This window comes from Monodelphis domestica, chromosome 1 (genome assembly GCF_027887165.1).
Source record: "Monodelphis domestica isolate mMonDom1 chromosome 1, mMonDom1.pri, whole genome shotgun sequence".
NCBI classification, from domain to species: domain Eukaryota; kingdom Metazoa; phylum Chordata; class Mammalia; order Didelphimorphia; family Didelphidae; genus Monodelphis; species Monodelphis domestica.
This window is the reverse complement of record NC_077227.1, coordinates 47,256,830-47,270,502: the sequence shown is the minus strand read 5'-3', so window position 1 is coordinate 47,270,502 and position 13,673 is coordinate 47,256,830. Positions and strand designations below refer to the sequence as shown.

The window sequence follows — 13,673 nt, the reverse complement described above, 5'->3', positions numbered from 1 at the left end:
CTGCACTAGTGGTCATCTGCTTATATACATTATTTTTTTCTTTCTTGACTTTCTCCAAAGTGGTGAAGTGAAATTCCTCATGTGGTCCTGTCTACTCCCCTCCCTCTTCTCCTTGCCCCCTTCTCCTGCCCCTTCTGACTCCCAGGCCAGTGCTGCAAGAAGGAAAGGTTTACGGCATCCTGTCACTGTGCCCTCTCATTACAGAGCCCCGGATAGTCACCAGTGACGAAGTCATCATTCGAGACAGCCCTGCCCCTTCCTTCACTCTGCAGTGTAACCTCACCTCCAGCTCCCACAGCCTCCAGTACAGCTACTGGACGAAGAATGGGGTGGAGTTGACTACCACCCGCAAGAACGTCAGCAACATGGAATACAAGTGAGAAGGGCCAGAGTTTGGGGGTGGGAAAGGTAGTGAAGGTAGGTAAGCCTGCCATCTTCCAGGACCTGGAGCCAAGCAATTTGTTGGAGTGTTGGAAGATGAGGTTGAAGTTATTTTGGGTCTGATAGGAAACATTTTCCTTTGGGTTCTATTTGCTACTGACTTGTTCTCATTCTTGGTGGCAGTGGCAGTGTTTAGAACTGACTGCAGCATGGTCTTAGACAGCCTGAACTACTAAGTGTCTAATAGGGAGGCAGAGATGGACTGGGAAAAGCCTTTTCAAGGGAGTGAGCATGTATTATAAGGGTTAGGAATGTACATTTTTATCCCCATTATCTGTCTGAGGAAATGGTGCAACTTATTGAGCTTCTCAGGTTCATAGTGTTCCTTAGTGTATGGAGGAGCCTAGAAACCAGAACTTCTGCCTTCCCATTGTGCTCGTTTATACTTTTCCTGACTTGCTGTATAACTCTGTGCAGATTTCTTAACCTCTCTGGGCCTCGGTATAAACTGGTAACTTAACACCAATGCCCCTTTCATAGAGACGAGAGGGGATTAATCAGTAGAAATTGTTTGCACTTGACAGTGTTTTTATCCACCTGTTTTTATGCTGCCTGCCTTTCTCAGGGTGGTGGGTCTGTTGTAACTTGGTGACCCACAAAAACTCCATGGGTTTATAGAATGTTTCTTCTCTAAGGTCCTCAGATACTTGGTTGTTGATAGTCTTATATCTGTGAATTTGGCAGTTAGCCAATCTACTGAGGTTGAGAAATTGGGCCTAGTAAAGCTCAGTCACTTGTCATGGTCACTTAGTCTGCCTTAGAGGCAACACTAATACTTAGATCCTGCAACCTCCAGTCTTGGCACTTTCTACTAATCTAGGTTCTGTTCTAATAACCAGTATGAGTTTTAGGTTTCAAATATAGGAGTGATTTTTCTTCTTTCTTAGTCTCCATCAAAGAATAACCAATACTTCAAGGCCTCCCAAATGGGAGTCAACACTAGAGCATTCTCGTAGAAAAATGATCACAGCTCTTCCTCAGATTTATTTAGGGTTAATGAGTATTTGGTGTTAATAATAGTTGTGTTTATGCTATACTCTTGTCAGTCTAAATTGTTTTCAGATTGATAGTTAAGGAAAAGATTACTAGTGACAACATAAGGAAGACTTCCATATGGTGAGCATTATGTCTTGGCTTTTCCTATGAGAAATATGTTGTCCTTTAGTACATGGATATTGTGCTCCCTGTTGCATCCTGAGCAGAACATGTGTTGTGAGTTTTCTTTAATAATAGAAATGTGCTACATTTAGCCAATATACATTCTCATTTCTTTTTCCTTGTGACTATCAAAAAACACATGAAACAGTTCATTGGGAATAGGGCCTTAGTCTGTGGTTGACATTAAGAAGTTTTGACTCTGGATGAAGTTAGCCTAGCTCATTTGGGGAATTAATCCTGTGACCTTACCTTCATTAACACTATTCTAAGATCTGAGCCAACCAGGCAGTTTATGGCCGTGGCTTCTTGACCTTTTTGTGTCATGGCCCCCACCCTTTCCTAGAATGTTATTCAGCACGCAAAATAAAATAGGATTACAAAGGAAATCAGTTATATTGAAATAGTTATTAAAAATATTTTCAAAAGCTAACAGATTATGGGTCAATGGTCCAGACTGTTCCAAAAGTTGTCTTGTTCTCTGGAAAGGTCTTTGTGCTTCTCCAAAGTTCCTCTTGTTTGCCAAGAAGTGACTGACTGGCTAAGAGGCCAGTTGTAGTTGCAAATTTGGGTCCTAGGTTGAAAGAAAACTTGATTGGGTACCTCTGTAAGAGACTTTCTCTGTGGACCTGGTCTCTTTTCCCTCTGATGGGACTTCATAATGAGGTTTTTTTGAGAAGTGAAAGCATTTTCTGCTCTGTGACTTAATTGCCAGTTCCACCAAAGAGACTAGGTGAGAGGCTAAAGTTGGGGGGGGGGGGGGGGAGAATTTGTGTAAATTATAGAAGCCTGAGGATTCTTGAGTATGTGCTGAGAGAAAAGGGACCCCCTTTTATGCCATGTATCACACATGTATTCTGGGACCCTTCTTTAAGAAGCATGAAAATATAAGCTACTTTGAAATAATTTTGCTACTTCACTTCTTCCCCATATTGTACAATGCCATTTTGTCTCCTCACCTGATTTCTGTTTTTATCTGCAGGGTCAACAAACCTAGATCAGAGGATTCAGGCGAATACCACTGTGTGTTTCAGTTTTTAAATGCCCCAAAGGCAAATGCTACCATTGAAGTGAAAGGTATGACATGGGAGAGTTTGGGGCTTAAGCCCTTCATTCTACTATTTAGTACTACTACCCTAATCTGGTTTTATGTCTTTTTTGTTTTAACCTTTAGGGATTTTGTTGCATATTATGTTTAAGTAGATGATTTTTATCTGTGAAACAAGCACAATTGGGAAAATTGAACCTTTTTGTCCAGAATCGGGTATAGTTTGGTTAGGGCACAAGTTGGACAGCTGTGTGTGGTTATTTCTTCTTATGAAAGAAGTTTCTGATATGGAGGAGGTTCATAAAAGAGAAGTTAGAATAGAATTTAGAGCTTAGAAGAGATTTTTAAAAATCTTTTAATATCTTCATTTTATAGATGAGGAAACTGAAGTTCAAGAGACATGTGACTTACTCAAGTTCCCAGAAATCAGCAGCACAATTAGGAGAACTCAGCCTTCCTAACATGCTCTGGTCCACTCCCTCCCCTCCCTTCCCCTCCCTTCCTCTCCCCTCTCATCCCCTCCCCTCCCCTTCCCGTGACTTGCCTAGGGTCACACAGTTAGGATACAATTTGAGACAGACTTGAACCCAGGACCTCCTATCTTTAGGCCTAGCTCTCAATCTACTGAGCCATCAAGTCCCTCTGTTCCTCTTTCCATTGGAAACAGTGCTTAAGATCATAGTATTAGAAGAAGGATGTGTGGCCTGAGTGTAGGCCTTATCTCCATGAATGTAGATTTCAACCCATCTATAACTTAGAGCTTAAATTCTAGAGAGTATTTTGAGAGATATGGAGTAACTTGTCCATGCTCACATGACTAATAAATGTCAGAATTGATCTTCCTGAGTCTTAGTCTAATTCACTCTAATCTCTATATTGGTAATTTCATATAATAGTACTATGAAGAAGGTAGGATGAGTATTATTCCCATTTTACAGATGAGGAAATTGTTGCTTACAGAAGCTATTCCTTAACTACCATTACCTAGCAGTATAAGAACCAAGGTTTCAGCCCACATTTGTCTACCACAATTCAGCCCTCTTCTGCCCTGCCATATAGCCTAATACACCCCACACCAGCTCCTCTTGTAGTGGTAAATAACTGGAAATTAAGGGAGTATCCCTCCTTTGGGGAGTTATAGGATCCTACTGTGCTATAAGAGGGTGATAGTTTCAGAGGCTTGGGAAGACTTATATCTACTGATGCAAAGTGAATGAATAGAACCAGGAGGACAATCATACATATAGTACAGCAACAACAGCACTATAAAGACAGACTTGAGAAAGAGTTCTGATCAGTGCAGTGGCCAGCCACAGCTCTAGCAGGCTAAGTAAAGCACCTCCCCAGCTGCTGACAGAGAAGGCATGGGTTCAGAATGTAGAGATATACCTGTTTTTTTGGCCATGCATAGTTTGGTCATTGGTTTCAATTCACTGTATATTGGTTACATAGGTTTTATTTGTCTTTTTTAAGTTGGAGAGAAGGGAGAGAAGATGGCTTTCTGTTTATTGAAATAAAAGAAATTTCTTTTTTTAAAGGGAAAAATATCCCCTTTCTTACCTCCCCAAACTATACAAACACACTGCTGCCTCATTATGATGAGGCTCCTTCAGTAGCACCTCGTATGGTGTCTTAACCTAGAATAGGAAGTCAAATATTTATTGAATTAATGAATAGCAATGTTGATGGAATACTTGGTCAGACATGGATTTGATTAGTTGGATTCTGGAGTTCCTTCCAACTTTTGAGTTTTAATGAAAAGAAAAACAAAGTCTAGAAGATGGGAATGAAAAGGAAGACCATTATAGTTATGGGAATTGTCCTGTAGAAAGGCACAGAGGATCACAGCTAAGGAATAGGCCTGTGTACTGAGATCATAAAGACTAGAAAGGTAGGAAGGGGCCAGATTGGAAAGGCCTTTAAAATATCACACAGAGGATTTTATATTTGATTCTTGAAATAATACAGAGCTTGATGAAACTCAAAACTAGAAATTAAGAACTAGAATTGGACAAGGAAAAGCCAACAATTTCCTACGAAAACAAGAATAATAAAGCAAAATCAAAAGAATATTAAAAAAGAATAGGAAACATCTTACCACAAAAACAACTGACCTGGAAAATAGATCAAGAAAAAGACAATATAAGAATAGTTGGACTTCTTTAAAGTTATGATGGAGAAAGAATGTAGAAGCCATACTCCAAGAAATCATAAGGGAAAACTCAGAAATTCTAGAATCAGAGGATAAAATAGAAATTGAGAGAATCTACCAATCACCCCCCTCAAAGAGACCCCAAAATAAAAATTCACAGGGTCATCATTGCTTAGTTCTGTAGCTCCCAGGTTAAGGAGAAACTACTACAAGCAGCAAGAAAAAAAAAACAAAACAGTTTAAATACTGGACCTACAGTCAGAAAAACACAAGACCTAACAATAAAAGAACACTGGACAGGGAGCATAGCATTTTGTAGAGCAAAAGAGCTAGGCATACAACCAACAATAACATATCCAGCAAAGATGAGCATAATTACAAAAGGCTAATAGTAGATATTTAAGGAAATTAAAGAGTTTCAATTGTTCCTGGAGAAAAACTCAGAACTCAGCAGAAAATTTGTTCTATAAGAAACATAGAAAATTAATAAAAGACTAATCATAAGCAACCCAAAAGGTCAAATTGTTTGATTTATTTTTGGAAAAAGTCATCTATGGCCCTTGGGACTAATATCGTTGCCTAGGTATTTTGAAGGGGTGCGTATGTATAAATGGAAGACTTGGTTGAGGTGAGTGTAATGAAATGAGCCGAAATGGTAGGGGAATAGACCAGGAGGAGGTACAGAGGAATGGCTTTCTCCTATTGAGGATGAAGGAGGGGATGGAGGACTGGTAATACTAGAACCATACTCTCATCAGACCTGGTATAAAGAGAGAACAACATATACACTTAGAGGGATAAAAATTTTCTAATGTAGAGAGAAACAGGAGGGAAAGGTAGATGAGATAAGGGAAGGAGTAGGGAGGAAAGTACATATCAAGGGGTGAGGGGATAAGGTGAAGGGATGGGGGGGACACTTTAAGGACAAGATAGAGAAGGGATTTTTAGAATCAAACTCACATCAAGATATTGGAAGGCAAGGTTGTAGTGATAAGGATGAATGAGAATTAAAATGTAAGAGGGAAGGGACAAGGGAGGGAAAAGTGGACCAATTTGGAATTATGGCAAAGGGAGAGGATAAAGAAGGATTTGGGAGGAAGTGATGTGAATTAGAGAGTCAAAGGAAATTGGACAGTTTAGAAGGGATCCATAAGAAAGAAAGAGGGGGACAAACAGTGAGGAGGAACAGAGTAGATGGAAATGAATAGCTTGTACCTATGATATTGAGTGTAATGGGATGAATTCACCCATGAGAACAAAATGGTTATCAGAAAGGATCAAAAACAGGACCAGACAATGTGTGTGTTTACAGGAAACATGCTAAAAATGAGAGAAATAACATAGAGAGCCTCAGCTGATCTAGAGAAGGCAGGGGTAGCAGTCATGAACTTTGAAGTTGGGGCTAAAATGGATATGATTGTAAGAGATAAACAGGGTAACTATTATGTTGACAGTGTGGGGTATAATGCATAATGAAGCATTATCATTATTGAACCTATATGTACCAAGTGTTATAGCATCCAGATTTTTAAAGGAAAAACTAAATTAGATAAGGTGGAAATATATAAAATAATAGGAGCAGCAGACTTTAATTTTCCCCTCTCAGAACTAGATAAACATAACCAAAAAATAAATAAGAAAGAAGTTGAGATGAATAGAACCTTAGATAAGTTAAATATGATAGATATCTGGAGAGCCCCATACAAATGTGTGAGGTTAGTAGTAGATCTAAGCCTGAACATAGACACATAATCCAAACATAGACACATAATCCAAACATAGTTTCTAGTGGGATAACAATGGTTTAGACAACATAAATATTCTGCAAAAGTCTTACTTTAACACTCATCATAAAAGAAAAAAAAGAAATAATAGTCAGCTGTTGTAGTGTACAGAATATGGATTGACATGGTCAGGCTGTAATTTTCACTTTGGCAATCACTTTGGCAGCCAAGAGGGAGATGGATTGAAATGAGGAAAGATTTGAGTTAGGAGACAAGTTAGAAGAACTAATGCAATAGTTCTGGTGAGAGATATTCGATTGGTATCAAGACTGTGAATCAAGAGAAGTGAATTTTACATAAGAGCTTAGTAAAGTGTATAATTGAAAACCTGTTACCCTAAAAAAAAAGAACTATTTCCCAGGAGCCCACACTACTTCCTGTCGAGGGGATATTAGGTGGGGACATGGAGAGTCTTGCTCTCTTTTTGGTCCTGTTGATGAGCATGAGGTGGTGAGTGGGGATTTTGAAATGGCTAATCAGCCATGGGCATGTGGTTTTTATTTTGTATCTCTTTATTCCTTGATTTCTAATGATCATTTAATAAACCTCAAAATAAAATATTTTTGATTATTAAGATATAATTTTAAATTTTACAAAAGGCAGAAGAGAAGTTTTGGAAACAGATGGCTGTGTGTGGTGAATAAGAAGTTAAATGTGCTGAGATTGTGACCCTGCAGACTTTGGTGGTGCCTTCAATAGAAAGATTGGGAAGGGTAGGGAAATCCACTGAAGTTTGCTTTGGACATGTTCAATTTGAAGTGCTTGTGGAGAATTATTCAAGGTGTCCACAAAGGTAATTGGGCAGAGTGAATTTCAGGAGGAAGGTCTAGATATGGGATAAATCTGCTGCTGAGACGATAATTGAGCTCATGGTTGCTGCTGAGAGAAGTGATAGGAGTGAAGAATAGCAAAAGAGACTACACAGAACTGGTAAGAGACAGATGGGAGAACCAGGTCAGGAGGATCCAGGAGGAGAAGTCAGTCCAAAGCTGCAGGAGTATCTATCTAGTCCTTTTATGGTATGGTCTCCAGTCTCCTAACCAGTATTTTCTACCTTCTTTATGCAAGGTCCAGCATGTCAAAGGCCATTCTAAACTTCCCATGACCTTCCAGGTGTAATCTAATTAGAGCAGAAGATGGGATAAAAACTAGAATAACTTCCTTTGGACACTGCATTTATTTATGAAATTTAAGATTTCCCTAGAGAAGTGTCATCTCCCAGTGCATAAAAAGTTAGTCCGGGAGGCAATTAGATTTGAATTCAAGGTCTTTCCCTAATACTGTTCTTTGTGTATCTATGGGGATGTGTAAAGTTAATATTAATTTGTATCTCTTTCTGGTCCCTTAAGGTTAAAAAAAAAAACTAGAAGATACTGTATCTCCCCTCAGGCTGATGCTTTGGGTGGAATCCTTCCTTTTTGTCTGCACTGTTTGTCTTTGGTCTGTGTAGGTGGACTGGAGATAAGTTCTTTGTTTTATTTGTGAACTAGGATTGTCTTGAGGCATTTAAGTCCTTCAGCACTGGGAGAGAAACTTCTAGTGTCCAGAAGACAGGCCTCTTGCCCTGATTGAGGTCTGAGTCCTTCAATCAGAGAAGCTCTGGAAAGGGACCTCATGAAGAGCATAAATTGATGGAGGGATCAGGAGGGACCCTTTTTCCTGAAACCAGGGATTTAGGAGGGTGGTTCTGGACTGGAGGCTGAATCTACTCAAGGAGGAGGCAGCCAGCCAGCCACAAGGCTCATTCATGCTTTTCTCTCTTTCCCTGGCCCACTTTTTGCTGTTTGATAAATTATAAAGTTAAAGATATGGAATCCAGAGAATTGGAATCGTAACAGGCAGATCATTTCATCTCTCAGTGCCCTAGGAGCACACTAAGCTATATTGGTGCTGATCCATTCTGGTGGATGGAGCTCCCGCATACCAACAAAACCACCTGTCTGGTCCAAAAAGAAGAGAGCTTTTGCTTTTTTGTCTGGCATCTCAAATGGCTGGGGTGTTCCATTAGATGAGGCTGCCTGTTGGAGCCCCTTCTTCAGGTATCTTTGTAGTCCCTACTCTGACTCCTCCAACCACCATCACACCATCTTACTGCCTTTATTGTTCTAGAATACAAGTGATGCAGTGTGAATGATTATTGAAGGTCAGTCAGATGAAATCCCTTTTGGAGAACAGGTAGCATGTGTTTAGAACTTTTTATATCCCAAGAAATATGGTACAGGTTGAAAATATGGATTTAAAATTATTTAAATTAGTGATTGACTGATCCATGCTTAGTTATCAAGGGATATTAGGTGTTTTGCAATATCCCCCTATGCTTCAAAGTTGGTATACCACTCTGCTGTCTCACTATATGTCCATTAGTGCTTCTATCAAGCAGAGAATACTGGACTGGTGTAATAAGGGACTATATTGATTGGTAATTGATAACTAAAGATCAGGCTGTTATCTTCTTTCTTCTGTCTTTCCCACCTTCCTCTCTTCCTCCGTTCCCCTCCCTCTTGCCTCCCCCCTTTTTGGTGATTCACCTTCTGGTTTCTCTAAATCAACTCTAAATCAACAGGAGTGAGTTTATGATGTTTCAAATGAAATGCTTTTCTCTATCTTAAATAAAGGGTTTATTGGGAAAGACAAGGAAGGTTAGAAAATAGAAGGGAAGAGGATTTTGAGGTTTCCCTATCACTAGGATGAGTCTCAGATTGGAGGATTGGAATATAGTTCAATTGGGAGAACGCTATCACAACAGAGAGAGAGAGAGAGAGGGAGAGGAAGAGGGAGAGAGGGAGAGGGAGAGGGAGATATCTGGACTTTTGTCCTTTCTTCTGCCTTAAAAAAATCAAAAACCACCTTCCTTTCTTCAGTCTCCAAAACCAAGAAAGAAAACTCCTTCTTTCCTCTTTCAAGGCAAAAAGGTTCAGCCCACAGTTGGTCTGGCTTCCAACTGCCTTTCCCGGTAACATTCCAAATAGAACTCTCTTGTTTGACTGACAGGTCATCACTCAGCTGCTCCAAACTCCTGCTACAAAATCATTCTCAATTTCTCACTTCCACACTGGGTACACTTTGGAGCTAGACCAATAAGCCTGACATCATGATATATTAGCAGTGATCCATGAAGTACATGTGAAGTCATCTTTAGGCAAGGAAAGTTGGACTCGATTTTCTATAGTACTGTTCTGCAGTCTGGAGGCTTCGGCTCACCTACATTTATATATGGTAGTTGTCCTTTTATCCATTTGGCTGATAGTCAAAGGATTGTAGGAAATGGCAAGACATATTTGTAAGTTTTAGGTTTTCAGTATGTCACCACTGGCTGGTAGCTAAGATGAGCTACATGTCTGGAACTATGATGTGGCCAAATAGGACTCCAGGCAGATCTGCCTTTCTAGGTTGAACTTCAGGCACAGAATCAAATTGTTAGAAGACAGGGTAGGTGGGAGACTGGGAGTATCTAGTTAATTGCCATCACTGTGCCTAATGGATAATTACATATAAGTTTATATATTGCCTAACAGTAGTCATTACAGATTTGGAGTTAATGATTGATAAAGGATGCTACCAGGGTAAGAAGGTCCATTATTTTTTCTGTTTGCTCAGCAACTTAGGAAGGTGGAGTTCTGTGCCCTCTGAACCTCCTTGCTTTCCTGACTACCCCAGGTTTCAGGCATGTTAATTCATCAGGTACACCAGAGAATAGACAGCCTCGAGCAAGTGCTTAAATTTCTCAAATCTTGAAGCATTGTATTCTCTTGGCCCTGGAGCCAGGAGAAAGAAGCTCAATGCCTAGTTGTTGGGAATGTTTTTAGGATGTATTCATTTTGGGTGTAAAATGAGATACCATTCTGGACAGTCTTAAAGATGAGCTAGGATACTTTGTTCAGACTAGCCTTCTAGAAGAATTTATGAAGAATTCAAGGATCTTTTCCTTACCTTCTGAACTTTATATAGTACTAGAACACCCTTATTATCATCAAATTTGATAACTCAGGGTTTTTCAACATCTATACAGTTTTGCAGTTCATAGACTATGCACATAAAGTAATAGAATTGAGCAGGTTGTCAGCTTTTGAGCTAGGTGTCCCTGCTACTAACTGCTTCATGTTTGAATTTCATTGTTGTCTAAAATTGCTTTCATATAAACTACATCATTGTTCCTGGGAAGAAAGAGAATTATTCTCTCTATTTTATAGAAAAAAATAAATCACAGTTTTCAGAGAATTAATAACATGGAAACGTACTACATCCTGGTGACGAGTGAAAGGGAGAGACTGGTTCATTAGAAAGAGAGAACTTGCCATTAATAATAGGGAGGTAAATTTACTTGAGAATCAGTGATTTGGTTTCCCTAGTGCAAGTAGAAGGCTGGTTAACTGGTCTCAGCCAATGTGGAAAATATCAAATTCTTCTTTAACTTCCTGTTGTATTAAACTTCAGAATCTCATGTATCCCCTGGGCCTTTGGAGTACCAGCTGCACTTAGAGCTCATATTGTAGTTGGGTGGATTGTGTGTCCAGCTCGATGCTAACAACTCTTAAAAGCCTGCTTTTCTCTTGATTTGGCATTTCCTACACCTTCCTATGGAGTGTTTTATGCTTGGGACTTACTTTCTTGGGGGAGACTAAAATGGAGCAGTGGAAATTTTGAGGTAAATTACCAAGACTTTGAGTGCTATAGAGATCATCACAGAAGAATGAAGGAAGTAATGCAAAGGGGGGAAAGGGGGGAAGCCTTGAAATGGAGTTGAGATATTAAAATGTTTTTCCCTCCAGCATGTAACCTCTTAAGAATAGGCCTGGCCAAAAATTAAAAAAAAATCTTATCCTTGCCACAAAAGAGACAACAACACAGGAATTCTTTATCTAGTAACCACAGGGATGGAGACTGGATAAATTTTTTTTTAAATACTTATTTTTTTCAGTTACATGTAGATACATTTTTTAACAATTGTTTTCTGAAATTTTAGGATTCAAATTTTCTCTCTTTCCCCCTCCTTACCCAAGGCAGTAAATAGTTTGATATGGGTTATCCCAGTACTTTCATACAATACATATTTCTGTATTGCTTATGTCAAAATTAGAGAGCATATGTGGATAGACACTTTTACAAATTACATCTTTATTTCATTATGGTCAGTGAAGTGGGTCAGTGGATAGAGCACATGGACTGGAGTCAAGAAGACCAGAGTGCAAATCTGGCCTTAGACACTTAACTAACTCAGTGAGCTTGAGCAGATCACTTAACCTATGTTCGTCTTAATCCACTGGACAGGAAATGTCCTGTCACTCCAGTATCTGTGGCAAGAAACCCCTTGGACAGTACAGAACAACAATAAATTCCATTATACTTAGTTCCATTGTAGTCCTATCTATTTAAAATGTATTTTATGCATTTAAAAGCATTCTTAGAAGTCTTTTTAACTTCACCAGCCAAAGTAGTACCCATGTCCTGCCGCCCCCCCCCCCCCACACACACACACGGAAGTTTAAAAAGTTCAGTGTAAAGACCTTAACCTGGGATGGCCCTTGATGATGGTGTGTCCAAGTAAAACCTGCAATAAAAGCCCCTTTTCCCTCCTACAGAGAGTTTGAATATTAACTAGCAGGCAGTCCCTCAGACTCAATCCCCAGGTTTAGGCTCCTCACTTTCTTCCCTCAGTCCTGAATTCTGCTTGACACAGATAAGAGCCCTGTAGAAAACCACTGGATTTCTACCCTCTGGGACTATTTTTCTCCCAGTGGGCCAGTTTCCACCTGGTCCCTGACTGCCCCTTTCCTCCTTTTTCCCCTTGATGAAGCTGGCTCTGCTTTACTTGGTCTCTGCTGATTCTGACTTTTCAAGCTCTCTGCTTCTTGCTGCTATACTTGGTGTCAAAGACACTCCCCTTAGCAACACATCCTGAAGCATTCGCTGCAGACAAGCTAGCATACTTCTGTCCCTCTGATCTCTTTAGCTTCTGCCCTTTCCTTGCCAGTCTCCCCCAATACAGGAGATACAATTCCCAGTGTCCTTCCTGAATTCAGACTCTTCAGATGATAACATATTTGGTATCTGGGCTGTACAAGAGTCCAGGTCCAGAACGCTCCAGCCCTGGGGCACTTCTCTTCCTCCTCACACCTTTCTCCACAGCCTTAGTATGACCCTGGTGCAGTCTGTCCTCTCCTCCCATTGTTGCTCTAGGTCAGTGTCTTCCCTCTGGTTCCACTCACCACTCCTGGGCGTGTTGTTGTCTCCAGTAAATGTAAAGCTCCTTGAGGACAGACTTTCTGTATTGACAAAGAGTGGAAAATTGAGGGGATACCCATCAGTTGTGCATGTGATTATGATGGAGTGCTTTTGTGCTGTGGGGAATGATGAGGGAGATGGTTTTAGGAAGAAAAAAATGGCAAGTCTTGTGTGAACTGATGCCAAATGAAGGGAGGAGAACCAGGTAATAGCCACGTTTAATGAAGATCAACTGTGAAAGACTTGGCTACTCTGATCAATACAATGAGCCAAGACAGTTTCAAAGGACTCAGTATGGCACAATGCTATCCACTTCCAGAGAGAGAACTGAGGACCTCTGAATGCAAACTGAAGTATCTGTGTATCATTTCCTCACTTTCTTTATTTTTGCCTTGTTTGAGATATGGCTAATATGGAAACATGTTTTGCATGATTTCACATGTATAATTGGTATATTGCTTGTTTTCTCAGTGGGAAGGAGGAAGAGAACCAGGAACTTAAAATTTAAAAAGAAAAGAGTGTTAGAAATAAACAAACAACAATTAACAACCCACAGAAATGAGAGGGAATGTCTTGGCTGTTGTATTTGTATTTTTCAGAGTTTAGGATGATGCTTAATACAGAATTAGTGCAGTTTAATTCATTCTTGTCTTTCATTCAATCAGTATTCTGGACCTCCCTGGCCATAACCTTTGTCTTCCTGGTTGTCTTGCTACTCTGATAGTCCCCTACCAGCTTATGGCATATCCTTTGTCCAAGGATTATGTTTGAATATATTCCTCCTAGCCCAGTGTTCAGCACACGTGTGCTTCATAGGTAGGAACTTTTTCTTCTAGGTGTCAGAATTCCTGGGTCTACAGAGGTTAAGGAA

The 13,673-nt window shown here is 39.9% G+C and overlaps 1 protein-coding gene across 1 annotated transcript in view; it reads left to right on the top strand.

Annotated features, from left to right (window-relative positions):
- The window catches only part of NPTN (neuroplastin), a 73,636-nt gene that overhangs the window by 43,586 nt on the left and 16,377 nt on the right, over window positions 1-13,673 (top strand). Inside the window, exons 3-4 of the mRNA XM_007478121.2 lie at window positions 205-376; window positions 2,579-2,673. Coding sequence (XP_007478183.1) covers window positions 205-376; window positions 2,579-2,673 — 267 coding nt within the window. The remainder of the gene's footprint in view (window positions 1-204; window positions 377-2,578; window positions 2,674-13,673) is intronic.